The following is a 26811-nucleotide window of genomic DNA, read 5'->3' as shown; positions in this document are numbered from 1 at the left end:
CGTTTTGAAAAAGGGGCGGGTGTACGAAACGGAAGTAGTTAGACTGCTCTTGGACATTACATTTCCGGTTGAAATACAAAGTTTGCAGCGCCGTTGGAGCTAACGGGGTATGTATGAAATATACTTACATTTAGCTGTATTTACTATATTACATTACACGTATTGTTGGTATGACTAACTAAGTAAAAACAAGTTAAACGAGTTGGTAAAACAAAAATCATACTTTGCCAGCGATTTAGTGTTTATATTAGCTCACTAACTGTTGACGTTAGCATACTATGCTAGCCAGCCAACTGATTGCCAGAACATACTGACCCTATTATTACGCTTGTTTACACTGAGCTGCACTGGGGTCGGAAAGCAATCATGGTTACATTAAGACACAGTGAAGCTGCGTGGGATATGGGTCAGATAACGTACCTCGATGCAGGGATGGGATATGCCAGTGACCCTGTACTCTAAATTTGACCCTTATTACATTATTATTATTACACTGATACATTGTGAAGATTGAAACACTGATAGTTTTCTTGGAAAACTGCCTTTTTCGGCCTCATGCCAGCTAGCGGTAGCGATCGATTGCAGCCATTTTGGAGTTGTAGTGTCAGGCAATCAGCTCTTTTTGTTGTTCAACATGATGTGCTTCTCCATAATGGCTGCAGTGGCTACTGCTTGCTAGCATGAGGATGAAAATGGCAGTTTTCTGGGAAAGCAAGCAGTATTTCAATCTTCTCGATGGAGCAGTGTGGACGAAGGTAAAATTTGGTGTACTGTGGCATATCCCATTCCTCCATTGAGGTACATTTTCAGACTCATATCTTGCACCGGCGCCACGGTGTGTTAATGAAACTAACCATTATTGCGTTCCGACCCCAGTGCCGCTCAGTGTAAGAAAGTTTCAAGGCAGGGTCGAAGTCTTCCGAGTGTCAGACACTGTTAACCATTCTGTCTGAATTTAGCAGCCTACGTGACTCCGACGAAACAGGAGGGCATGTCTACTCTCATCGACAGGACGATGAGGATGAGGAGGGAGGAGCAGGCGCGCCAGGTGGTCCTCGCCTGGGCAGTCCTCAATGTGTCGCTAGCTGGCATGATCTACACAGAGATGTAGGTTGTGTTTCCTTGTCAACGACTGACTCGCATGATTAGTAGTCTGTTGCTAATGCCTAACTAGAAGCAAGTGGTGCTAATGCCTTTCTCAGTAATATGTACATTGTCCTCTCAGGTCAGGGAAACTGCTGAGCCTGTACTTCAACATCTCTTACTGGCCTATCTGGTACATAGGTGAGTGCTCTTGTTGCTGTGTAGTTAATGGAGAGAAATTAAACATGGTTTTGGGAGGGGGTGGCCAGGTGTGGCACTGATGCACACTGGTTACATATGAGCCATAACCTGTCAAATTCATCTTATCTCTCCTTCCTTTTCCTTTCCCACAGAGCTGGCCTTCGCCTCAGTCTTCAGCCTCAACGCCCTGTTTGACTTCTGGAAGTACTTCAAGTACACCATGGCCCCCTCTACCATCGCTGTTACCCCTGAACAGCACCGCCTTCTTGGCCTCAGAAACTCAGGTGAGTCATTGGCTGCAAAGTGGTTAAGACGATGGTGTTGTACATGTTTGTTTTATCTATGAAACCCAAATGTAGTCTATCCCTCTTGTACGTTTGTCTTTTTAAACTGCCCAAATTAGTTAATAGTATGTTGATGTTCATCTCTATTCAGGTATCCAGGCGTCACCCCTGCTGAAGCAAGAGAAGCAGGAGGCTCAAGCCCCGGCTCAGTCGTCGCCCCTCCAGGGTCAGAGTGTGCTCAGCTTCAGTCCCTCCAGACCTGCCAGCACCAGCCCCAAGTTCTCCCCCAGCTGTGTTCCTGGATACAGCCCCCTTTTGAGCAGCCCGTCCACCCCGGGCAGCGGGGGACACTTCTCACCGTCCCTGGCCTTTGGAAAGGTCTGTCAGACGCACAATGCTCTCTATCTAGCTATCAATCTGATGCATTTGTGTTGGGTGTTTGTCAATGAAAATGGTACACTAGAGGTGTTACTGTAACCATAGGCAGTATCTCGCTACCATTAAGTTTCCTATGTTGTGGCTATCACTTTTTTGTTTTCCTTGTCATGTCTGAAATCTACTGGCACGAAGTCAGGGAGATCAAGCTTTCCCATTTGTAACACCTTTCTGTTGATTGCAGTTGAACTACAGCCCCCCCCCATCCTACCCCAGCAGCATTGGCCCAGTGGATGGCACCAGCCTGAGGGCACGCTACCGCACCTCTCCCTCCATGTTCAACTCCCCCGGGGGCAAGGAGGACTACATGGAGTCCCTGAAGACCCTGGACAGGTTCCTCCGCACCGAGGAGGAGAAGAGCCACCGCAGTCAGTTAGGTATGAGTGTGACAGTGTAGCTTAGGCCTGGCCTTATTACCATTTTCACAATGAGTTACTACTAGTGAAACTGGTCTGGATAAAAAAACAGACCATGGCTCACTTGATAAAGAGATGTCAATCCCACTGTGACTTTCTTGGTTAAATAAAGGATAATAATGAACTACAACTGAGCTTTTGTGTCTCAACTGTGAAGAGCATTATTGTAATATCCTGTATGCATCCTTTGACTGTTTCTCAGGGAGCCCAGAGTCGGTGTCGCCCTCCCACAGCCCCACGTTCTGGAACTATAGCCGCTCGGTGGGGGATTACGCCCAGAGCCTGAGGAAGTTCCAGTACCAGCCGGCCTGCCGCTCCCAGGCCCCCTCAGCCAGCAAGGACGAGACTGACCTGGGCTCCAAACAGGCTGCCGAGGAGGTCAGCAGGATCAATCAATAAAATAACTATTCTTTATTATACCAGAGGGAAATTGGTTTTCCTAGCAGGAATACACATTCTCCTGTAACTGTTCTTTTTGATCTGCAGGTTTGGGCCAGAATCACAACAAGTCGTCTCGTGGTGGACAGCATAGACGGCTGGACGGCCAAGCTCAGAAATGTAAGGAGATATAACACTGAAGCTCCGGTAAAATCTGTTATTTTGTCTGAGAAAGTGGTTGATAAGTGTGTAGTTTCTCCTTCTTTCAGTGGATAAATGACACCATTCTAGTGCCACTGGTGAAGGAGATGGACTCAGTGAATGGCCAGCTAAGGAGAATGGGTTGCTCTGAGCTCCAGATTGGAGGTATTTATTTTGCAATGAGGCAAAAATGGAAAATGTAGTTTACGCCAACCCAGTTATACCTACCATGTCTGTCGCCCTATTCAACAGAAGCCAGTATAGCCAGCCTAAAACAGGCTGCTGTTTTGAAGGCCTCGGTCATCCCTACCATGACTTCTATTGTGCAGTACCTTGACATCACACCTAATCAAGAGTATCTAGTGGAGAGGATCAAAGGTAGGCCTATGAGAGGTTATGTTTTGTATCCTTGCTTATTCACTGTGCTATAATCCTGTCATATACTATAGGTGTCCACAACTGATGGACCAAGGTCATAAGACTTGATGAAAGCAGAGATTGACATATCATTATTGACAATGTGTTTGTTTCCCCTCGTCAGAGCTGGCGCATAGTGGCTGCATGAGTTCTTTCCGCTGGAACAGGGGCGGGGATCTCAAAGCCAGGAAGTGGGACACAGACCTCCCTTCAGACTGTGCTGTGAGTCTCATCTGTCACCTCTAGTCTCGACCCAAAAAGTATAGTCTGACCTACTCCTGTTACTATGACGATAGTGAGAGATCAACATGGTTGATTCTCAAACACACGTTGTGTTTTCTTGTCCATTAGATCCTCACGCATGTGCTGTGCACATACCTGGACTCCCGACTCCCGCCTCACCCCAAGTACCCCGACGGAAAGACCTTCACCTCGCAGCACTTCACCCAGACGCCAGACAAACCTGGTAAGGCCGAGCAGCACAACACACACAGAATGGACATCGTTCTTCTTCTATTCTTCACTGATACCCCGCTCTTGTTTCTTAAGTAGACGTGACGAATGAAAACCTCTTCTGCATTCACCAAAGTAGCACCAATCCCCCGCACTACCAACTTATCTACCAGGGCCATGTCTACAGCCTGCCCAAGGTAAGAGCCAATCTCTGCCTCTTTTGACACTATGGCCTTTTTGGTCATGCCTTTAGTGAGTGAGATGTATATGTCAAAAACCACATGTGCTCCATTCATTTGAGTCCCCTCTGATTGTGCTCCCAGGGAAGGAACAACCTGTTCCACACTGTTCTCATGTTCCTCTTCGTCATCAAAACCAAGGAGTCTGGGATGCTGGGGTGAGTACTCCCAACTATTACACTGTATTTAAACTTCCCAGTCCAATGTGCCATCACTGACTCATTATGGGCACTGTAATAAGCTCTTTGTGATAATGTGCTGCTGTGCCACTTTAGTAAAGTGAACTTGTCAAGACCACATTGACAATCAATCTCTGTGTAAAACATGAGTGTTTTAATTGCACATAAGTTGTACTCGTCTTGTCTTTTTACAGGAGAGTAAATCTGGGCCTATCAGGCGTGAACATCCTGTGGATATTTGGGGACTGATGCAATCTATCTCTATTCTTGAGCATTTCACAGCAGAGTGTCACAGAGGACTTTAGAGGTCAGATACTTCCTCCAAATTTTGTCAAAGGTTTGTTTGTGAAACAATAAATTGTAGCTTCTGATAACAAGAATATTCTGTAGATGTTAGTTACCATAACTGTCCTCAGATCCAGGTTCATAAGGAAGCATGTTGTACATTTGTTCATGTTCATGTTGTACATTTGTTCAGTCATTTTCCTTAGAAACGGCAGAGCACATTTTCTCAGTTTTATTTAATTTGAAAGTAGCTATTGTCATTTGTGACATTTTTAAATCACATTATTACAATGACCATGACATTTAGTTTGATTTTATGGTGCATAAAAAACAACAGTAGTGTATTTTAACTCGAGGCATCCACAACTGACTCAATTTTCTAAATATTCTGTGAATGTATCAGGATGGCGTCCTTGAAAATAATATACCACAGGTTTGTCTGGTGGATTGCATTGTGTTGAACCCTCCTGGCTTGAATGTATGTTAGTGTTTTCCTTTTTGTATGAATTGTTTGTGAGAGCTTGAATATTGCAGCTAGAATGCTTGAGTTTTTCCTTTTTGTTGAGTGACAGGGTTTGGAGCGGTAGAAAGTTACCTGCATAAGAATGCATGGCTTGTTTACTAGGGCTGCAGTTACTTGCATTGGCATGCATATTATGTCTTCTAATTAGACGTTTGTTCCACAGTTCAAATGCTTGATAAGTACAAAGCCATGCACATGGTATTCCTTTTAGAATATCATAATTATGGAAGGTTCCAAGTAAATTGCTTATTACCAAAGTCTTTACTTGGCATATTCTGATGTATACTGGTCAAAGAGGTGCCTTTTATGATGGGTTGTGTGAGTCATTCATTTTGATAAAAAATAAAAGCTAATTCAAAGCTGGTAAAGGGCTGCATGGACTTGTGGGCTAATGGGGTGACTCCAATGCACTCACAACCCCCCCCATTCAATAATTTTGAATAGTTTGTAGTGATATGGTTTTCAATTGAGACATGGAAATAAACATAATTGATTGAATTCATCCGTCTATGGTTGAAAGCATATTGATGTTTCCATATTTTTACTAGAGTTCCTCTTTAGTCCGTACTCTGTAAATCACTTCATTGTTATCAATGCATAGACATAGGCGCGAGAGCTCTACATTACCAGAACCCACCCCATGGTGGCAGTATTTATTTGCTATCAGAACCCATTTTCTCTAGATTGACCTAATGAAATATCAAATGTTTTGTCACGTGCGCCGAAAACAACAGGTGTAGACATTACCGTGAAATGCTTACTTACAAGCCCTTAACCAACAATGCAGTTGTAAGAAAATTGAGTCAAGAAAATATTTACTAAATAAGCTGAAGTAAATAAATAAATAACACAAAATAGCAATATGGCTAAATAGAGATGTGCATTGAAAGAGGGAGTTGTCAAATTAAAGGATGTAAGCAACCATGTCCAAATGAAATATTGTTTTTCAGATGGCATTGTGCCATGTGATGCAGAATGGAAAGGCTTCAATTGACATACATTTGTATTGCATTCATATCAGAATACAGCATCATTGTAAATACAGTTTAAAAAATAAAGGTTAAATTAAGGTTAAATAAGAATCGGTGTTTTTGTCACTGGTGCGTTTACTTCATTCTTGCTTAGAGGACTACATGCGAGATATTTTCTAATTCCTTTACATTAAAGTTTTTTTTCCCCAGATAAACTCAATGTAGTTTGGATACAAGACTTTAATCAAATATGAAGTGTCATCCCTCACATGAGCAACTGGCTATATATAAAGTTTTGTAGTACTGCACTGTATAGTCCTCGTTAAATTCAAACGTAATCTACCATAATGCATTTGAAACGGTAATACTTCTTGGGAGATGTAGTTCTGTACTGTTATCTGTCAAATTATTTGGGAAAGCTTGGGGATTTAAGTCCTTTTATGTAGCTACTCTATTTACTTTTATTTTGATAGGATCAGAAATAGTGCTTGTATGGCATTGATCATTATATATCCACTAAATGTTTGAGACTTAAACTACGAAGACCACAATGCCTTGCTTTTAATCAGTACTCTGCCACTCACAATCCGTCGCCTAGTTATGTGTTGGGAAAAGGACTCCGCGAAATAGCTGCGATGTCAGTCCAGGTTTTGGCAGCGGAAATGGCCGAGGTCGAATTAAAAGACGTCCCCAGCAAAGAATTAACACCCGAATCGCCTCTGACAACAAAGGCAGACGACAAAGGGATAGTTGAAAGTGAACCAAAAGCTGTCGTTCCTTTGGCTACTACCCCAACGATGGAGCCTATCGTAAAACCCGGGGACCCGAGCCCGGGTTTTCTCACCCCGAACACTAAGATGCCGCAGGCGTCCGCGATGAAACGAACAGATCCCCAACAAAACGGTGGAGAAGCTTTCGTAAATCGCGACGGTACGGTGGCAGAGGCCCCAAGATTGAAAAAGGTGAGGATCAACGTAAATGCGACATTGGCATTTATAATGGTATTCTGCTTGGGGCAGATGTAAGTTTTTTGTTTGCAATGCTAATTAACGTTAGCTAACCAGCAAGCTAGAAATCTGGCATTGTGTGACGATGGCTGTAGCTCAAGCTAGCAATAAAAAGCCGTTTTCCTGCAACCTGTCTAGTCAGACAAGTCGTTTTTATAAAGATATTCGGCAAGTAACGACAATGTTAGCTACATAATATTTGTAAGGTTATTGTGTTTATGTTCGCTGCCACAGATCATACCATACTGTCTAAAATGATAGTTAAGTTAACGGTGCGCTGTCGTGGCGCTGTGCGATGCCAGTGTTGGGACAACAACGTGTCCATGTAGCTAAACTAGCAATGACGCTGTGAACAAAGTAGCTGGTCCTGATTGAAGTTTAATGGCATCTGCATTCTACCTGGTGATGGTTTTGTTAACGCGTTTCAAGACTCACTCACGCCATGTCACAATTTTGTCCTGACAACAAATAATATGATGTCCACACATGTTCATCAAAATGTCGGTATTGTTGCCACATGTAGCTAATGTACATTTGACAGATACAGGTACAACCATGACAATACAACTAAAATAGCATTAGTCAAATCGTGGTGATGGTCAAATACATTCAACAAAGACCGTTGTAAGACGTGATTTAAATGCTGTTGTGAGATGAACTGAATTTGCATGGGGGTTCTCAGCTGTAGACCACAGCGGAAGTGTGTCTGATCTGGAAAGATGCAGTTTTGAATGCAAGCTAGGCTACATGACTTTATCAATGACCATTTTTCGCCCAGCTCCAGTTTAACCTCACCACAACGGTAGCAGACTCATCTGACTGGTCTGTCGCATCTTTGTCATCTATTTCTTGTCTCATTCAGCCTGGCAATAGATCACAGACTACTTAGGGGAGTTTCCATCATTCAGGCGTGCTCTCCTGTGGCTATATATCACCAGACGATGTAGGTCTATGTGTGTTCCCTGTCTCAACACCTCTTCCCCAGGAGGGGGTTGGCAAGTCTCAAAGCTCACTGGTCAATTACTCTTATCCTGCCAGTGTCATGGAAAGTTCGGAACAGAAGAGAATAATGGGTTCAAGGAAAGTAAAACTTCTAAGTAATTCCTTGAAAAAAAACTGGTGTCGACTAGGCGTAAGAAGTCTCATGATAAATGGTCGTTTAGTATTTATGGCCTGTGATCGCTGTCATAAAGCTATTAATCAAAGGTGTTCAAAATCAATGTTGTGGAAGGCAGTTCATTTGCAGACGGCAATTAAATTGTGCTGTCATAATCAGGAAATGAAGTAGGGTCATAATTGGATGCACAACATGACAGAAAATGGCAACTTTTTACGTCTCCAAGTTTGTGCTTACCCTCCCTAAAACATATTGGTTTGTAGCAGTGATTTAATTCCTTGTCCCCAAATAGGCAACAGATCTGACAAAAGACCCTATAAAAGACAAAAGACACAATTTTTTTTTAAGCATTTGTTTTACCCCCCTTTTCTCCCCCAATTTCATGGTATCCAATTGTCCCATCACTGTATCTCCCGTACGAAGGTTGAGAGCCGCGCGTCCTCCGAAACACAACCCAGTCGCACTGCTTCTTGAGACAATGCCCGCTTAACCCGGAAGCCAGCCGCACCAACGTGTCGGAGGAAACGCCGTACACCTGGCGACCGTGTCAGCGTGCTCTGCGCCCGGCCCGCCACAGGAGCTGCTAGTGCGCGATGGGACAAGAACATCCCTGCTGGCCGATCCCTCCCCTAACCCGGACGACGCTGGGCCAATTGTGCGCCGCCCCATTGGGTCTCCCGGTCGCGGCCAGCTGCTACAGAGCCTGTACTCGAACCAGGATCTCTAGTGCCTTAGACCACTGCGCAACTCACACTATTCTGCCACCAAGCCAGTGACTATTAACACTGAACACAGGACTGGAAAATAGTGGTCACACAGAGAGAGGAAGTGAAAGAGGACTGGCTTACGGCAGATGGTCCATCAGCCCTCCGTGTCCGATAAGAGCAGCAGGACCAGGGACCCTATGAGCAGCAAGGAGAGGAGGCTGCTGCATGGCATCTGGCTCGTTATGGTGACTTGTCCTTAAAGGGACCACCAGCAATACCTTCATGAGAAGATTTAGTGCCGTCCGCCATGGTACAGATTCAGTATTCTGTTTTATACATGTGAGCTACTTAGACAGCGTTTTGAGCATCACTAGCACTTTCTGAAGGGGAAAACACATTTTATACCGGCCTATGAAATGTTGTATCATCTCACTTCACAATCATCAAAGCAGCCATGCATTGAAACAGGAACGTGCATGCAAAGTCTTAGGCCTATTTATAGGCTGCATGCACGTGTGTGCTGTGCATATTGTGTATATAGGCTGCATCTGTTGAATCACCCAGTGCAGAAAGGGCAGTGAGATGGAGAGCAGCAGTAGATTTGATGGTATGTGGCATGGATGGCTGTTTTTAATCCATGCCTATGCCTAACCACATGGGGGATTAAGCATGGGGGATTAATCTGCCTACTCTAGGTGGGCAGATGTTAGCCTTCGGACCGGCTGAGTGATCCGCTTAACCCCCGACAGACTCTGCCATCCTATCGTGATGTTTCTGGACGGAGCGGGGAAATATACGCTGCCCCTGCCAGGAAGAACGGATTAGCAGCGGTAGGTTTCAAGTTTCGGCGCCATGTGCTCTGGATAAGAGCGTCTGCTAAATGACTTAAATGTAAATGTAAATATGTGGCTGAGACGGCTGCTAATGAATGTACCCATCCTCGCGCCAAGCACAAGCTTTGCCAAGTTACAGATGCTGACGACTGCCATGGGTAGGTGCTGATGACTGCCACGGGTTAGATGGGCAACCTCCCTGGTCATTCTCCGCCCTACTCTCTGACCCAAGGAAAAGGTCCCCCAGCATAAGGTATTTTCATTAAGCTGGTGGTCCTAGCAGGGGTCACTAGTTTACTGTGGGCTGGGCATGACCTGTAGGCTAAATTGCTTGCAGACAGCTCTGTATATAAAAAAAAGATTGTGAAGAAACTCCTTGCAAAACGTCCTGGTTTATAGGACAGCGGAGTCAATCACCACCTTCCGGAGACACTTGAAACCCCACCTCTTCAAGGAATACCTAGGATTGGATAAAGTAATCCTTCTAACCCCCCCCCCCCCCCCCCCCCCCCCCTTAAAAGATTTAGATGCACTATTGTAAAGTGGCTGTTCCACTGGATGTCATAAGGTGAATGCACCAATTTGTAAGTCGCTCTGGATAAGAGCGTCTGCTAAATGACTTAAATGTAAATGTAGTCCTAAATGTATTTGGGACTAAAACATGACTATCTGTCTAGGTCTTTTCCAGGCAGTTGGTCGGTCAAGCCCTTTTGACGCTCTGAAGCGGGAACATCCACCCCTGCAAAGGGGCATGAACCTTACTCTAGGAGAGTTGGAGTGGAGAGGATTCTCTCTGTAGCTCTGTGGATGACGACCTATAGCCTACTACTTCTTGCTGTTCCAAAGCGTAGGAGAAGGAAAAATAATGCTGTCTCCACCTAGCTATTCAAATCAATACACAGGGAAGTGTGTTATCCCTGCTCTTCGTGCTCATATCTCCTCTGCTGTCAAGAAGACGAGTTTTGGGCATGGCTGCCGTGCCGTGACTCGACCCCGATAGTGCTGGTCATTGGCAGCCACCCCGGGGATCCCTCATGTGAGTCAGGCTCTCTGACACAAGCGTCTCCATCAGATTAACAGCCTGAGTGCCTGCTCCCTCAGAAGAGCCCATTCTGCTCCAATGATGTAGCTAGTGATTCAGGCGGAACAGCTAGAATGAGGATTATCACATTGCCCTGTCGGCTGCTGCCCTTTCAAGGTCAAACACTCCTGTGTCATAAAAATGCAGATATCTTGGCAGATGCTTTATTACACTTGCATGAAAGGCTAGTGCAAAAAGGATCTCTAGTAGCTATTGTTTAACTATTTATCAGTCTTATGGCTTGGGTGTAAAAGCTGTCCAGGATCCTGTTGGTTCCAGACTTGCATCGGTACCGCTTGCCGTGCGGTACCAGAGGGAACAGTCAATGACTTGGGTGGCTGGAGTCTTTTTTTGGGCCTTCCTCTGACACCGCCTGGTATAGAGGTTTCGGATGGCAGGGAGCTCGGCCCAAGTGATGTACTGGGCCGTACGCGCTACCTTCTGTAGCGTCTTGCAGTCGGATGCCAAGCAGTTGCCATAACAAGCGGTGATGCAGCCAGTCAAGATGCTCTGTGGTGCAGTGGTATCTGAGGGCTCATGCCAAATCTTTTCAGCCTCCTGAGGGGGAAGAGGTGTTGACGTGCCCTCTTCATGACTGTTTTGGTGTGTGTGGACCATAATAATTCCGTAGTGATGTAGACACCGAGAAACTTGGAAGCTTTCGACCTGCTCCACCACAGCCCCGTCAATGCTCGGCCCTCCTTTTCCTGTAGTCCAGGATCAGCTCCTTTTGTCTTGTTGACGTTGTTTTATATCGGAGTGCCTTTTGATTTTGTTGGCCTGCACATGCGCAGTTCGGCGTGGGACTACCGTTAGACCGGATTTTTACGTTTTCTGCGCATTACCTTAGCTAGCCAAAATCGCCATGACAACACCTTGTCCTGATTTAGTGTGGGGAAAATCCTTTGTGCTTGGTCCCACATTATCCATTAACTGTTGGCTAAAGATTGTGAACGAGTTTGAACATTCGCAAAGGTCTCTGGCCGAGGCCACCCCCAGAAACCAGAGATCGAGGCCTGTGTCAACAACCTCGAGCCCAGTTGAGAAAGACACGCACCAGTGGGGCTTCAAGGAGAGCCGTGCACGTGATGCGGTGTTCATTAACACGGAGGATGGTTGGAGGAAGAAGAGGAATGGTCGGTGATGGGGAGTAGGTTTGTTGGTGTGTAGTGCTCACAGCAGCAAACTGAGCTGGAAAGATCCCTCCGTGCCTGGGCCTTATTGCCTAGCTCCAGGCCAGTCTACAGGAGCCTGATGTACATCGGGCAAACCACTAGGAAAGACCACTCGAGGCCTAGTCTATTCTGCCCTTTGTGTTGTGTTAAGAACTGGCAAGCACGAGTTTACGACCAACACACTATCTTTTGCCCGCCACACGCAATAGGACAACTCGCATTTTCTCACCAATGCAGATATATTTAGATATCATACCGATATGAATGTCTAGTGCTCATGTTGACTATCGTGCTTCTCAGCCTGCCTTGGACACTCTGTAGGGAATGGGATGTGAGTGTGTGTTTTGGCATGGTGCCCAGTCAGTGCGCTCAAGTCTTCGACTGATTATCGCTGTGGTTTTTAATGGCCTTGGGAAAAATCCTCGCACAGTCGTTCACGCACACGCCGTGTTCACCTGAGGTCACCCCACTCTCTCGTTACCTCCGTGTTCTGCTGTAGGCAAACAATAGCGTGAAACGAACCAAACAAAGACGCTTCTGCTGACTTACCGCACTTCCTTTGTGGGTTGATAGTCATTGTGTTCTGTAGAAGTGTTAATTCACTCTCCCTTTTCTTCCAATGTGATTACAGCACAATACTGGAGTCCCGCTGCACCTTCCGTCGCCTTCATCTGTGGTGTTGTGATTATTCCCAGGGAAATGGGCTGTTCGCACCACGGCTAGATAATCTCTCTGCTAGACTCCAGACCCTGAATGGACTCATGTGTTTTGTGATATTTCTACCACACATATGCTTTAAGTGAAAAATGTAGGCTCGCTACTCCAATTTTTTTTTTTTTTTTTTTTTTTTAAGAGTGCATTACAGCTGGATCTGGCTTGGGATATCTCTGTGCTGCAGCCAGACAAACTTTCTCGCAAAGCTGTCAGGTGCACGTGTGCCTTGTCAGCATCTGGGGTTCCACCTTCAGACCCTCTCCCTTCCTGTCGTCACTTTGTACTATGGCTCTGGAGGGTGTGTTCTGTGAGGTGAAGCATTCAGAACGACCCAGCTAGAAATATAACCAGTGGAGCTTCTGAAGTCGTCAGAACTGGTTTCCACAGGCTCAGTAATTGTACCCAGTATAATATTCGTACTAGAGGTCGACGGATTATGATTTTTCAATGCCGATAATTGGAGGACCAAAAAAAGCCGATACCGATTTAAGTTAATACATCAATAAAATCAATTTAGTCTCAAATAAATAATGAAACATGTTCAATTTGGTTTAAATAATGCAAAAACAAAGTGTTGGAGAAGAAAGTAAAATTGCAATATGTGCCATGTAAAAAAGCTAACGTTTAAGTTCCTTGCTCAGAACATGAGAACATATGAAAGCTGGTGGTTCCTTTTTAACACGAGTTTTCAATATTCCCAGGAAAGAAGTTTTAAGTTGTAGTTATTATAGGACTATTTCTCTCTTTACCATTTGTATTTCATATACCTTTAACTATTGGATGTTCTAATAGGTACTTTAGTATTGCCAGCCTAATCTCGGGAGTTGATAGGATAAGTCATAAACAGCGCAATGCTTGAAGCACAGCGAAGAGCTGCTGGCAAATGCAGGATAGTGCTGTTTGAATGAATGCTTACGAGCCTGCTGCTGCCTACCACCGCTCAGTCAGACGGCTCTATCAAATCATAGACTTAATTCTAATATAATAGCACACAGAAATACGAGCCTTAGGTCATTAATATGGTAAAATCTGGAAACTATCATTTCGAAAACAAAACGTTTATTCTTTCAGTGAAATACACAACCGTTCCCTATTTTATCTAACAGGTGGGATCCCTAAGTCTAAATATTGCTGTTACATTGCACAACCTTCAATGTTATGTCATAATTATGTACAATTCTGGGAAATTAATTACGGTCTTAGTTAGGAAGAAATGGTCTTCACACAGTTCGCAACGAGCCAGGCGGCCCAAACTGCTGCGTATACAGTGGGGCAAAAAAGTATTTAGTCAGCCACCAATTGTGCAAGTTCTCCCACTTAAAAAGATGAGAGAGGCCTGTAATTTTCATCATAGGTAGACTTCAACTATGACAGACAAAATGAGGAATTTTTAATGAATTTATTTGCAAATTATGGTGGAAAATAAGTATTTGGTCACCTACAAACAAGCAAGATTTCTGGCTCTCACAGACCTGTAACTTCTTCTTTAAGAGGCTCCTCTGTCCTCCACTCGTTACCTGTATTAATGGCACCTGTTTGAACTTGTTATCAGTATAAAAGACACCTGTCCACAACCTCAAACAGTCACACTCCAAACTCCACTATGGCCAAGACCAAAGAGCTGTCAAAAGACACCAGAAACAAAATTGTAGACCTGCACCAGGCTGGGGAGACTGAATCTGCAATAGGTAAGCAGCTTGGTTTGAAGAAATCAACTGTGGGAGCAATTATTAGGAAATGGAAGACATACAAGACCACTGATAATCTCCCTCGATCTGGGGCTCCACGCAAGATCTCACCCTGTGGGGTCAAAATGATCACAAGAATGATCACAAGAACGGTGAGCAAAAATCCCAATACTGTGCATGTGTGACCTAGTGAATGACCTGCAGAGAGCTGGGACCAAAGTAACAAAGCCTACCATCAGTAACACACTATGCCGCCAGGGACTCAAATCCTCCAGTGCCAGACGTGTCCTCCTGCTTAAGCCAGTACATGTCCAGGCCCGTCTGAAGTTTGCTAGAGAGCATTTGGATGATCCAGAAGAAGATTGGGAAACTGAGTAAAAACTCAACTCGTTGTGTTTGGAGGACAAAGAATGCTGAGTTACATCCAAAGAACACCATACCTCTGTGAAGCATGGGGGTGGAAACATCATGCTTTGGGGCTGTTTTTCTGCAAAGGGACCAGGACGACTGATCCGTGTAAAGGAAAGAATGAATGGGGCCATGTATCGTGAGATTGAGTGAAAACCTCCTTCCATCAGCAAGGGCATTGAAGATGAAACGTGGCTGTGTCTTTCAGCATGACAATGATCCCAAACACACCGCCCGGGCAACGAAGGAGTGGCTTCGTAAGAAGCATTTCAAGGTCCTGGAGTGGCCTAGCCAGTCTCCAGATCTCAACCCCATAGAAAATCTTTGGAGGGAGTTGAAAGTCAGTGTTGCCAAGCAACAGCCCCAAAACATCACTGCTCTAGAGGAGATCTGCATGGAGGAATGGGCCAAAATACCAGCAACAGTGTGTGAAAACCTTGTGAAGACTTACAGAAAACGTTTGACCTCTGTCATTGCCAACAAAGTATTGAGAAACTTTTGTTATTGACCAAATACTTATTTTCCACCATAATTTGCAAATAAATTCATAAAAAATCCTACAATGTGATTTTCTGGATTTTTCTTCTCATTTTGTCTGTCATAGTTGAAGTGTACCTATGATGAAAATTACAGGCGTCTCATCTTTTTAAGTGGGAGAACTTGCACAATTGGTGGCTGACTAAATACTTTTTTGCCCCACTGTACCCTGACTCTGCTTGCACAGAATGCAAGAGAAGTGACACAATTTCCCTAGTTAAAATAAATTCATGTTAGCAGGCAATATTAACTAAATATGCAGGTTTAAAAATATATATTTGTGTATTGACTCTAAGAAAGGCATTGATGTTTATGGTTAGGTACACATTGGTGCAACGACAATGCTTTTTTCGCGAATGCGCTTGTTAAAATCACCCGTTTGGCGAAGTAGGCTATGATTCAATGATAAATTAACAGGCACTGCATCGATTTATATGCAACGCAGGACAAGCTAGATAAACTAGTAATATCATCAACCATGTGTAGTTAACTAGTGATTATGTTAAGATTGATTGTTTTTTACAAGATAAGTTTAATGCTAGCTAGCAACTTACCATGGCTTCTTCCTGCCCTCGTGTAACAGGTAGTCAGCCTGCCACACAGTCTCTTCGTTGAGTGCAATGTAATCGGCCATAATCTATGTCCAAAAATGCCTATTACCGATTATGAAAACTTGAAATCGGCCCTAATTGATCGGCCATTCCGATTTAATCGGTCGACATCTAATTCGGACTGTTATACGTTAGCTAACCGTTAGCTGAAGAAGATCATGTTGAATGATGGAGAAGTTTAATACGAATATTAAGTAGAGGAATAATAGAAAGATGAAGAACCAGTGAAGGGGGGGCTAGATGGTGTCAGAGTGCAGAGTGTTCATTTGGAAAGTCCCCAGACAGTACATCTCTGACAAAGGCCTCCTCACACAGGCCACAGGGAAGGAATTCCATTCAGACTCTGACACCAAGCCCCTGTACAAAGAGCCAGCATTGTGTTCAAAAAGTGCGGCATCACAAAAGGCCCCCCCCCCCACAAAGGAAAAAGCACTGTTCTGTCTGCCTGGTTTCATCCCCGCCAGAGCTAAAAAGGCACGAGCCACGAGCAGCGCTAGGCTAATCCAGTACTGGGAGAGACAATTCCCGTGGCGACGGGATAGAGGACTCCTATGAGCTGGATTAGTCTGACTGTACAATCAGCTCTGTTGTAGTTGCGTTGGTTTCAACCTGCAGCCTCTGTTACTCTGGCTTTGACTATTGGCATCTGTTGGGTTGTAATACATGGGCCTTGATACTTCACAGCTGTTGTGGCAGGTAACCTAGCAGTTAAGAGCGTTGGGCCAGGAACCAAAAGGTTGCTGGTTTGAGTCCCCGAGCCGGCAAGGTGGAATAAATCTGCCATTCTGCCCTTGAGCAAGGCAGTTGCTAACCCAACCCCCCCCCGACAACAAATGCTCCCCAGGACATGGTCATCGATTATTTTTTTTTTTAATTTATTTTTTTTTTTGTAAAAAAAATTAAGGCAGGCCCCCGCATCTCTTTGATTCAGAGGGGTTGGGTTAAATGCGGTACACACAATTCGGTTGAATGTATTCAGTTTTGCAACTGACTAGGTAACCTAGACTAACGTTGACATGCTTGCTTACGGGCCATTCCCAACACTGCAGAGAAAAATGTAGAAACAAATAATAACACAAGGAATAAATACACAATCAGTTCTGATTACTTGGCTATATACACTGGGTACCAGTATGAAGTCGATGTGCAGGGGTATGAGGTAATTGAGGTAGATATGTAAATATATCCTAGTTAGGGGTAAAGTAACTAGGCAACAGGATAGATATTTAACCGTAGCAGCAGCGTATGTAATTAGTCAAGAGTTAGTGCAAAGAGGGTCAGTGCAGATAGTCCAGGTAGCTATTTGGTTAATGATTTAGCAATGCTATGGCTTGGGGGTAGAAGCTGTTCAGGGTCCTGTTGGTTCCAGACTTGGTACACTGGTACCACTTTTATACTGCGGTAGCAGAGAGAACAGTCAGTGACTGGAGTCTTCGGCAGTTTTTAGGGCCACTGCCACCGCCTGTTTCCTCTGACACCGCCTGTTTCCTCTGACACCGCCTGTTTCCACTGCCACCGCCTGTTTCCTCTGACACCGCCTGCTTCCACTTCCACCACCTGTTTCCTCTGACACCGCCTGTTTTTTCGGCCCAGATTACACGACCACTGACTTTTGCGAGGGAAAGCTACATTACGGTCAGGCGGACAAATGCGCGAACAGACATTTTGTCATTCGTTCAGAGCTCACAGATGGTTGGATCCCTTCCACGGTCGCAATTAAACAGTGCAGACTCAGAATCGCGTGACCCTAAAAATGACTTAACTGCCCGCAGTGTGTTTTATGTAATTGTACATTTCCATTGAGACAATACTATTTTCGGGAACACTTCTTACAGACATATAATTCCACAATCCCCAGCTCCCCCTCCCTTGCTTTGTTGTGGGAGAAATAATCTCTAAATTGCTTCCCGTCTGTATAAGTGTTGTTTTCTATCACTCTCAGGCTTAGGCTAGATGCAGGCCTAGCTGTCTGTCACTGACCCCTAGACCTTGAGTGTCTGTTTTTTATATATATATATATATATATCTAAAACGCCTAAATCCTTAAGCTTTATTCACAAAAAAAAGCATAAATGGCATAACTGTTGCGGTATTAATCCGGCTGCATTTATAGACACTCGGCTAATGGAGGGAGAGGCAACATCAATGAGTGTGTGGCTGGGCTTTGGGGAATGGGGCAATCTAGTATATTGATCGTGTTTCTCTGATCAGGGAAATTATTGAAAACCACTAGATCCCATGATCAATAGTCATTGGGATGGGTCGGTGGTGTCGCCGTCCACGGACGTTTGGTTAGGCAGATTGGGTTCTCAAAACTAAACTGAGGGATTGGGACCGTGACCTTGAGCTAAGTGACACGGACCCTCCATCAGTTGAGTTGGAACATTGTTCTCATGGTGTTTTGTATTTATCTTACATCAATTGTCAGACTTTTCAGCTGCCGCTTTTAGAGCCTTGGCATTATGTGGCTCTGGGAAAGCCCCCTTTTTGCAGTGATCCCGCCTGACACAAACAAATATCTGCTCCTGAATGTGCAGGTAGGTAGCAGGAAGCCATGCTTAATCCCCGCTAAGCCTTGGCATTCCCTATTTGGTTTTACAGTGACTTGCATGCTTATTTTCAGTGTCACCGAGCCCGTTCTCATGGCTACATGTTGAAATGGGTGAACTGCTGGGGCTGAAGCAGCTATACTGTGCTTTGTGTGGTAAAGGGTGTATTTCTGAATGCACCAGGCTCTCTGTGTGTGTTTTTTAATTGCCCTTATTTATGGGAACACTTGTCTGTGTGTATAAATCAGCCGGGCACCGCTTACATCACACCCCCGAGGGCAGCCAAGCGGCGCTGCACTCTCCTCTCTGACTCGAACTCAGGCTCACGTAGCCACCCTCCTCAGTAGCCATTGGAAGAGCTCACGAGACACTTCTGAGCAGCGATTGGATGGAGCGGTCCTCTTCGGAGGGTTCTCTCTGCATCATCACTGTGTGTGTGCATGGTTCCATGTGCATAGACTACCCTCTTCTTATCTGTCATTGACGGGGATGATCCTGTTGGATCTCTCGTTTTCACCATTCACCCAGTGGATTAACGCTCCGAGTTTGGTGAATGGAGAGAATGTAGCCAGTGATTTCCCCGGGACCAACGTACTGAAATGACATGACAGGACATGACAACCTTTTTAACTCATCGCCCTGCTCTTCCTGCTTTGAAAATGGCCTCAAGGTCAAAACTGCAGGCACCCATTTTCCACCGCGCTGCTCTGCTCACACACGGCCCAAGCCGCAAACACAAACCAAGTCGACATTGATAAGGAGGCATTGGGGGATTCAAGCAGCGCCGAACTTCATAAATCAGAGTGAACTTCAATGTACTGGTGTTACAGTGCTGGGCCTGTCGGCTTGTCCATCAGGGCTACTCGATCTGCCTAGCTGTGGACAAACCCCTACGTTCAATGGTGTGGAGGTCTACCACTGTTTAGGGCCCCAAAGATACTGTTAAAATAACAATTGTCTCTGTTACAGTCTTGTGAATGTGTAGTCTTTTCCAGTTGGGTTTGTGCCCTTAGAGGTGTTGTATGGTCATTGTGTGGGTTTCTTCTATTGGATCTGTGAGGAGTGTGTGGGAAGAAAGAGATGGAGGCTCTCTCAGGGTAAGGGGGGGGGGTTAGTGTCCAGGAATACCCAGGGCAATCCAGCCCACGCAGATTCCGAACCCTGGGTCCTGTCTAGCCGTGCTGGTTGTCCCTAAATGGTATTTGACCAGGGAGAGCCTCTGGCTGCCTGTCCAGATTTCAACGTTAACTTTATTTTCCTCACTGTCCCAGTCAGTGTCTGTCTGTCTGTCTTGCTCACAGAAGAAATAGAATGAATAACTGTGTGGGTGCCTGACATGCTGATAAGTGCAGAAAACAACCCCCCCCCCCCCCATCAGCTGCCCCAAACACCAAAATTAGCCCCCAGTACTTAGTCTAGTAGACAGTCGATTGGGTCTTCCCTGAATCTCCAACCCCCCCCCCCCCCCCCCCCCCCCCCCAAACCGAAGTCTTAATAGTGTTAGGCCTGCAAATGTAAATAGCGGTAAGCAATGTGTTTTTTTTTTTATTTGAAGTGAGAACCATATTTTAAGTACAAAAGCTTCACCGTTTTCATTTTGTAGCTGCAAGCATATCTTGTTTTCTTGTGAGGATTTTCCACGCAAAACAACTATTTTCAGAGCTGGGCCTACGATACTGATATTCCTGTTAAAATCTGTTCGCTCAGCCCCACATTTAGTCTCTATATAGCACACCATGTACCTTTTTTGTTGTTGTCATTTGTATCTCGTCTCAGTATAATCAGAGGGCACTTTGTCCTGCATTATCTGGGTCTGTTTTGATCCAGTCCTCTAATGGAGTGTTATTCCGTGACAGCAGGGCTGGGGAGGCTGAAATCAAATGGATCGAGTGCTGTGTGGCCTAGCCTCTCGCTCTTTCGCTCGTCTGTTGTGTTAGGTGAGTCATGGCTGGCGGGAGCGAGCGAATGCGGGAAAGGATTGTATGAATGAGTGTACCTGAGGCCGTGTTAGTGGGCGAGCTCAAAGAACAGCCTCTTCAATTGCTCTGAAGGTCCTGTAGCACGAAGGAGTGCTGCTGGTTTTTGGTAAGCACCAGGGAATGACGTAAGTGGAAACATACAACACAAATCGCTTTGGGTAAGCAGTATCCTTGAGCCTCAACACAGTTATTATTGTGATTTTAAAATAACAATGAAATGTTCAAATGAGAGCGTCAACATCGATCGCTGAGTGGAGGAACACGTCCTATGTGAATGGTTGCTGCTTACCCCGCTGGCTCATAGAAGTTCTACATGTTCTATTTCTACGCATAGGCTCTTATTACCTGTTGGAGTTCCATATTCTTAGAACAATGTCACATTCTAAGAACTCCCTCCTGTAAAGGGGTCAGCACTGTGTTCCCCTCCCTCACTGAGAACAGGTGCAGCAGCCAGTGAGTGTGTGTGTGTGGGTGTTCTCTGCCCTGTCACCCTGGCCAGCTGGTCCCAAAGGGGAGCTATGTTTCTCCCTCCAATTGCACTCCTAAAAAGTAGTTGTTGACATGGCCTGTGCTCTGTTCTTGTCCTGTTAAGTTTAGCCTAGTTTTTTTTAGAAAGCTGTCTTTTCAGGATCGCTTAGGCTATTCAATACCAGGTCTCTGTGGAGTAGTCTGGTACCCTGTTTCTCCTGTTTGCTGACAGACATTAACCTCACTGTCACAAATGTTGCCCGCCAGTGATTGGTTTGGTTGCCTGCCCTGTCTCTTGCCGGTGATATGGCGTGGCGGATGGAAACATGAGATGTTGACACAAAGCAGTGTCTGTAATAATTGGGAGACGTTAACGTTCAGAAGTGTCAGACCCTTCACCGCTGCAGTCGACACACAAGGTTATTTTATTCTTTTTTTCTTTCTGAACAATCCGGATTTTCTGACCACTAATCTTTTCTACGTTTTTATATCCCTGATCTTTGGCTAATCCATTTGTTTTTGTTTAGCATTTAGAACCTGAATTCCTAAAATGGGCCATCAATCTCTGTGCTGTCGAAAGCTGCCACCACCATGTGACGGTGACCTGATTTTACATTTTTTTCAATGTATTTTTAAAATCTTGGCAAACAGCAAAGCATCTTACTCCTGGACGGTCTGTTACAAGAACTTGTTTCCCTGTGGGTAGCCAACTCCCCTGTGAGGAGAGCCTGAGTGAGGTCCGAGAGGATTATTAACAGCCTGTAGTCACTCCCCAACAGAGACTTCCATCCTTCCTCTGGCTGACTACTGACAACCTTGCATTGGTTTGCGTGTCTCTTTTGCTCTGCCTGACTCAAGTCAATGAAGTATTGGGTGGCCGACGATGGTAGGTTTCATGAACCACGGGTCTCTTGAAACAATATTCTAATTGAGACTAACCAGAGTAACTTTAAACTTTTGCAGATTTGTTAGAATCTGTGGAAAAGTGGAGCATGCACAGAGTCGCAGCCTCTATAATTATATAGAGCGGAGATGATCGTCATGAAGGGCATCATTTCAACTCAAGTACCGATAGAGATGTACTGTATGACCCTTCTGTTGAAGCCTGGAGCTATGATTGTCCCAGTGTCCTTCCCATCTCCATTAAAACCCTTTTGAATAATGGGCATCATTCAGAAAAATAATGTTCACGATCCCACGTCCTCAAGCCGGGGTGTCAGGCCAGTGGATTATCAGTTTTGTTAGATGCGGACGTTGTACGTGCGATTCAGCAGCCGGGCACAACTTTGAGGACGCAAGCGGAAGTTTCAGAAAACGAGTCCAGACAGCCTAGTTTGATCAGGTTTGTTGTGGTTCTAGTGTTCAAAGGTTCTCTATAGCACCCGCCGCCAATAAGACTGCGGCAGTAAGTTGGCGAGATGTTCATCTTGAAAGAAACTCTAACTTGTAGTTAATGGGTCAATTCCTGGGGGGGATGTAGCATTCTGGTTAGTTTTGACCAGTATCTTCTGAAATGGGCAGTGAGAGGCAGATGGGCTGAAGCGTTTGAAGACTCTTCTCGTCAGCAAAATGGGACACTCATTCCAGGCTGTCCTCAGCCCACCCTGCCAAGACTCTCCTCAACTGTGCCCAGAGAGACTTATGGTGTTGACAATGTCTCCTCAGCATGCCTAATTATCTCACCCGTCGTTATCTATCGCAGTCAGATTCTACACGCGCTAAAGATCTGGCCTAATGTTATAATGTGTCCTAAAGACAGATTTGGGATCTCTTTAAAACCAAAGCAGAGCTTAATCACATACTTGTGTTCCTCTTATAGCCCAGTTAAGACTGGGTTCTGGTTAATTTGTTGAAGCTACCCCCCCCCCCACCATCCACATGGTAGCAGTCCAGACTCCAACCCCTGTCGTTACTGCCGAGTGCGCACACACACAGGGCCTGCTCTAGATGTGTTTCTGTACAGCTCAAGGGTCACAATGGAGTATGCACACTTCACACGCAAGGATCAGTTTACACACACACACACACAGGGATATCCTCCCTCCCCTGGAACCGAAGACAATAAGCCTTCTCTCCGTCTCTCTCACTCCTCCGTTGTACTTTTTTCCCCCTGGGTTTCACAATGTTCCTCTGCTGTAACAAACTGATCTGTGAGCTCTCTGAGCGGATAAGGACTCTGAGGAATGGCTTGTCCTGGCTGCTCCTGTTGGCATAGCCCAAGTCCTGACTGTTCTGGCTGTGCCGTGCCGTGCCATAGAGACAGCGCAATCCATGTCATCTCTGTTAAGACGTGTCACCGTCCGCGGCAGCCCATTGGACTATCCTCTGTTTACTTAACACTCTGTTAGGGAGTGAGTTTTCCCTTCCCTTCAGCTCGTCAAATGACTTCACCTTTGTGTCTCTGAAGCGGAAAAACCCCCACCACATCAAAGTTCAGTTCGGTCCCGCGCTCTGTCCTGGTGCTTTTCATTGCCTCATTGTTTTGAAAGGTCAAACTTCTTCACCGAGGGCGGTAACTGATTTCAAAATCCCTGGGTTTTGTCTTCCCATGTTTGTTAAGTTTGGCAACGTGACATGGAGGGGGAAATTGGCAGAGGATGCCTGGAGATTATGTATTTGAAATGCCTCACGCACTCAGTAATAGCCGTGCATGCCACTAGCTAAATGACATCTTGGGATTTGGTCAGTTTCAGTGGACAGACTTCTCACGCAGTCAATCATAACGTTGCAGGCGTCTCTTCACAAAAGTATTTTGAGAAGCGAATTGAATGAAGCTTGTCTATCGTCAAACTCCAGCCCCCCCCCCCCTCTGCAGATCAGTGTCTAAGCAGTGAGCACCCAGCCCTTTGCGTGCAGTCCCCCATCTCATGTCTGCCAATGTGGGCTCCACCCTGCCCTGTCTGGGGTAGGCTGGTTCCCAGGCTCCTGTTACTACGGCCTGCTCCTCAGTGTTCAAACTTCCTTCAGGGCATCACATTTCACTGACTTAATTATATTGCATGTCATGCCAGTGTGGGCTCCACATGCAGGCTTATCATTGTCATCTGCCCAAAATGATTGGTGCATTATTGATATCAATGCTTCTGGGTGCATTGTTTGAGAGAGAGAGAGAGTGATCCCACATGCAGGTGGGATAGTCTAGGGAATTTGGCCAAACAGTATCTTGCATCTCTTTCCTATGTTGAGGGAAAATGTTTTCATTTAAGGAAAAAAGGATGGTGCTATGTGTAGTAAAGATGAGTTAGGCTAACCTAAATTGTAGCTATAAAATTGTCTTTAGATAATACCTAGGTGTTGGTTGGAATCAGAAACAGAATGCGTTTTAATATTTAATTTTTTTACTTTTATTTTGACAGGGAGTCGTGCTGTTATTATGTATGTATATATATATATATATATATATATATATATATATATATATATATATATATATATAATATCTTTTTTTACATCAATACATGAAAAGAAAAAAAAACCATAAACACATTCTTCAGTAAAAAGGTCCTCAATCGGCCTTGTTGAATTGCCCTAGAGGCACCAATTCATCCAATTTTTGAGTGCCTTGTGGATTCTCCCACAAGTAAGGTGCCAAAAAAATACTAAACCGATTTACCTAACTCAGTGGAGATGGATGGGATAGCCATCACTGAGTCTGTTATCTCGTACGTCTAAGTTAACAACGTAGAAAGGTACCGCTGAAGTTTACGCTGGAGGGCATTATAAACAAAAGCATCGATCTACGAGCCTTCAGAGATCCAGCCTACTTTCTGATCCAGGACACGGGCTGGGGTCGACTCGCTGTCCTCTGATCTAAAAAAAACAACAACAACAAAAAAAAAAACTTTCTGCTTCTGAAGAGAATTCTTCTCCCAGAAACAATAATTTATTCCTGTCCCGGTGGAAAAAGCGGTTTATCAATTTGTTTGATTTTGTAGGAACGTGGACATCCCTGTCTCTGTGAGAGTAGTGCTTTAGTCGTGCTGACCGGATTTGCTAGATTTGAACATGTTCCTTCATGAAGGGGTTTTCCTCATGAAGGAGGAGTCGTTTATTCCTAATAGTGGGAAAAACAAATAAATGAATCGGTCAATGCAAAGGCATTTCTTAACATCGTGTAAATATTTCCCCCTTAACATGTCCTGGCCTCCCTGTTATTGCTTCAAGGGGGTTGTGTGTCTCTTTCCTGGTCTGATCCAGCTGATGTGCTGTCATGTCAGGAATCGGGATCGCCTGAGACTCCTCTTCTCCCCATCCAGCTATGAGCCCTCCAGCCAGAGTAGAGCACAGTCTGTAGCTAGTGTTGGCAGAACAGCACAAATAGTACTGTACAGCAGGGCCTGCCTGTCAGCTGCAGGGATGGTTGCCCAGAGTTCTAACCCCTCTCACACACGTACTCCAACTGCGTATACAGAGTATTTCATCAGGCTGGTTTCGTAGTACTGTGTTGTAGTACTTTTATCTTGGACTCACTCTGTGTTTCTCTCCCTATTTTTTATTTTTTTTATTTTAAATTTTTCACTCCCCCCTCTCAACGGTTAATTCCTCTTCCTGTCTTGTCTTCGTTCTTCCTGATGTCGATTTATGGCAGCCCCCCGCACCTCTGATTCAGAGGGGTTGGGTTAAACGTGGAAGACACATTTCAGTTGAATGCATTGTTGTACGACTAAGTAGTTTCCTTTCTTTCCTTGCCCTCGTTCTCTCACATGTTCCCTTTCTCATAGTCCTCCAACCCATCCAGTATCGTCCACCCAGGCCTGTACTGGTCCCATGTGTCTCTGGCACCTCACTCCCTGTCTGTTTTCATTCTCTCTGTTGAACTATGGACTCTGCCTGGTGTGGATTCCACAGTATCAGATCTGATCACATCTGTGCCTGTTTATTTTTCTCAGGACTGTAACTCAATGCTCTGTGCTGTTCGAAGCCCCTCTTCTCGCTGTTATCCTGGAACTCTTTCCAGGGCTTCAGACCCCATGGCGTCTGGTTGCTCAGTGGGTATCGCTCTGGGGCTTCGCCCTGGAACAGCTTACCCTGCAGCCGACCCTAGTGAGACTGGGCCTGGAGCAACACAACATGCCGGCCTCAGGCTCTCCCACTTTCAGCTCAGGATACTACTATAGTAATATGGCTAATATACACCGTGGCCATTATATTAGGTACACCACACCATTCACGAAAGTGGATGCCTCCTACAGACAGTCACGTGGCCGTAGCTTGCTATATAAAGCAGCCAGACAGGCATCGAGTCATTCAGTTACTGTTCGATTGAATGAGTGGCTTAAGTGACTTTGAGCGAGGTATGATCGCCGGTGCCATGCGCGCCGGTTCCAGTATCTCGGAAACCGCCGGCCTCCTGGGCTTTTCACGCACGACAGTGTCTAGGGTTTACCGAGAATGGCGCGCCAAACAAAACAAAAACGTCCCGTGGGCAAAAAAAACATCTCGTTGGCGAGAGAAGTCGAAGGAGAACGGTTAGAATCGTGCAAGCCAGCAGGCGGGCCACAAACGGGGAAATAATGGCGCAGTACAACCAGTGGTGTGCAGAACGGCATCACAGAACGTACTCCTCGTCGGTCCTTGTCATGGATGGGCTATTGCAGCAGACGACCACACCGGGTTCCATTCCTGTCAGCTAAAAACGGGAAGCGGCTCCAGTGGGACGGCGATCCCCAACACTGAGGAGTGGAAAAACATTGCCTGGTCCGACGAATCCCATGTTCCTGTTGCGTCATGGTGATGGCAGAGTCAGGATTTGGCGTAAGCAGCATGGGTCCACATCCTGCCTGGTGTCGACGGTACAGGCTGGTGGTGGTGGTGTTGGGAGTGTTTTCCTTGCACACGTTCTGTCCCTTGAGCAATGTTTGATAGCCATAGG

At 45.4% G+C, this 26811-nt stretch overlaps 2 protein-coding genes across 7 annotated transcripts in view; both read left to right on the top strand.

The window, feature by feature from the left end:
- The first annotated feature begins 6 nt into the window (after positions 1 to 6).
- Positions 7 to 5596, top strand: LOC129865347 (transmembrane protein 209-like). Of its 3 annotated transcripts, none has more exons than XM_055938063.1 (15): positions 7 to 107; positions 960 to 1107; positions 1226 to 1284; positions 1437 to 1568; positions 1720 to 1946; positions 2188 to 2380; positions 2622 to 2797; positions 2906 to 2977; positions 3067 to 3163; positions 3251 to 3376; positions 3540 to 3637; positions 3767 to 3881; positions 3968 to 4065; positions 4192 to 4265; positions 4481 to 5596. In XM_055938063.1, the coding sequence occupies exons 2-15, from the start codon at positions 992 to 994 to the stop codon at positions 4533 to 4535; spliced, it is 1638 nt and encodes a 545-aa protein (XP_055794038.1). In that variant the 5' UTR covers positions 7 to 107; positions 960 to 991; the 3' UTR covers positions 4536 to 5596. The 3 variants fall into 3 exon arrangements, with proteins under 3 accessions (XP_055794038.1, XP_055794035.1, XP_055794037.1); XM_055938060.1 differs by having other exon boundaries at positions 3965 to 4065; XM_055938062.1 differs by having other exon boundaries at positions 52 to 107; positions 963 to 1107; positions 3965 to 4065.
- Positions 5597 to 6630: 1034 nt separating this feature from the next.
- LOC129865345 (putative adenosylhomocysteinase 3) overlaps positions 6631 to 26811 on the top strand; it is a 49842-nt gene continuing 29661 nt past the window's right edge. For 2 of the 4 annotated variants that reach the window (XM_055938055.1, XM_055938058.1), the window contains exon 1: positions 6632 to 7027. In XM_055938055.1, coding sequence (XP_055794030.1) covers positions 6701 to 7027 — 327 coding nt within the window. In that variant the 5' untranslated portion in view covers positions 6632 to 6700. Of the gene's footprint in view, positions 7028 to 26811 lie in introns of all 4 variants that reach the window. The other 2 variants (XM_055938057.1, XM_055938056.1) reach the window with 2 other exon arrangements.

This window comes from Salvelinus fontinalis, chromosome 11, assembly GCF_029448725.1.
Source record: "Salvelinus fontinalis isolate EN_2023a chromosome 11, ASM2944872v1, whole genome shotgun sequence".
In the NCBI taxonomy this organism is placed as follows: Eukaryota; Metazoa; Chordata; class Actinopteri; order Salmoniformes; family Salmonidae; genus Salvelinus; species Salvelinus fontinalis.
The sequence above is the reverse complement of the archived record's forward strand: the minus strand, read 5'-3'. Positions and strand labels throughout refer to the sequence as shown.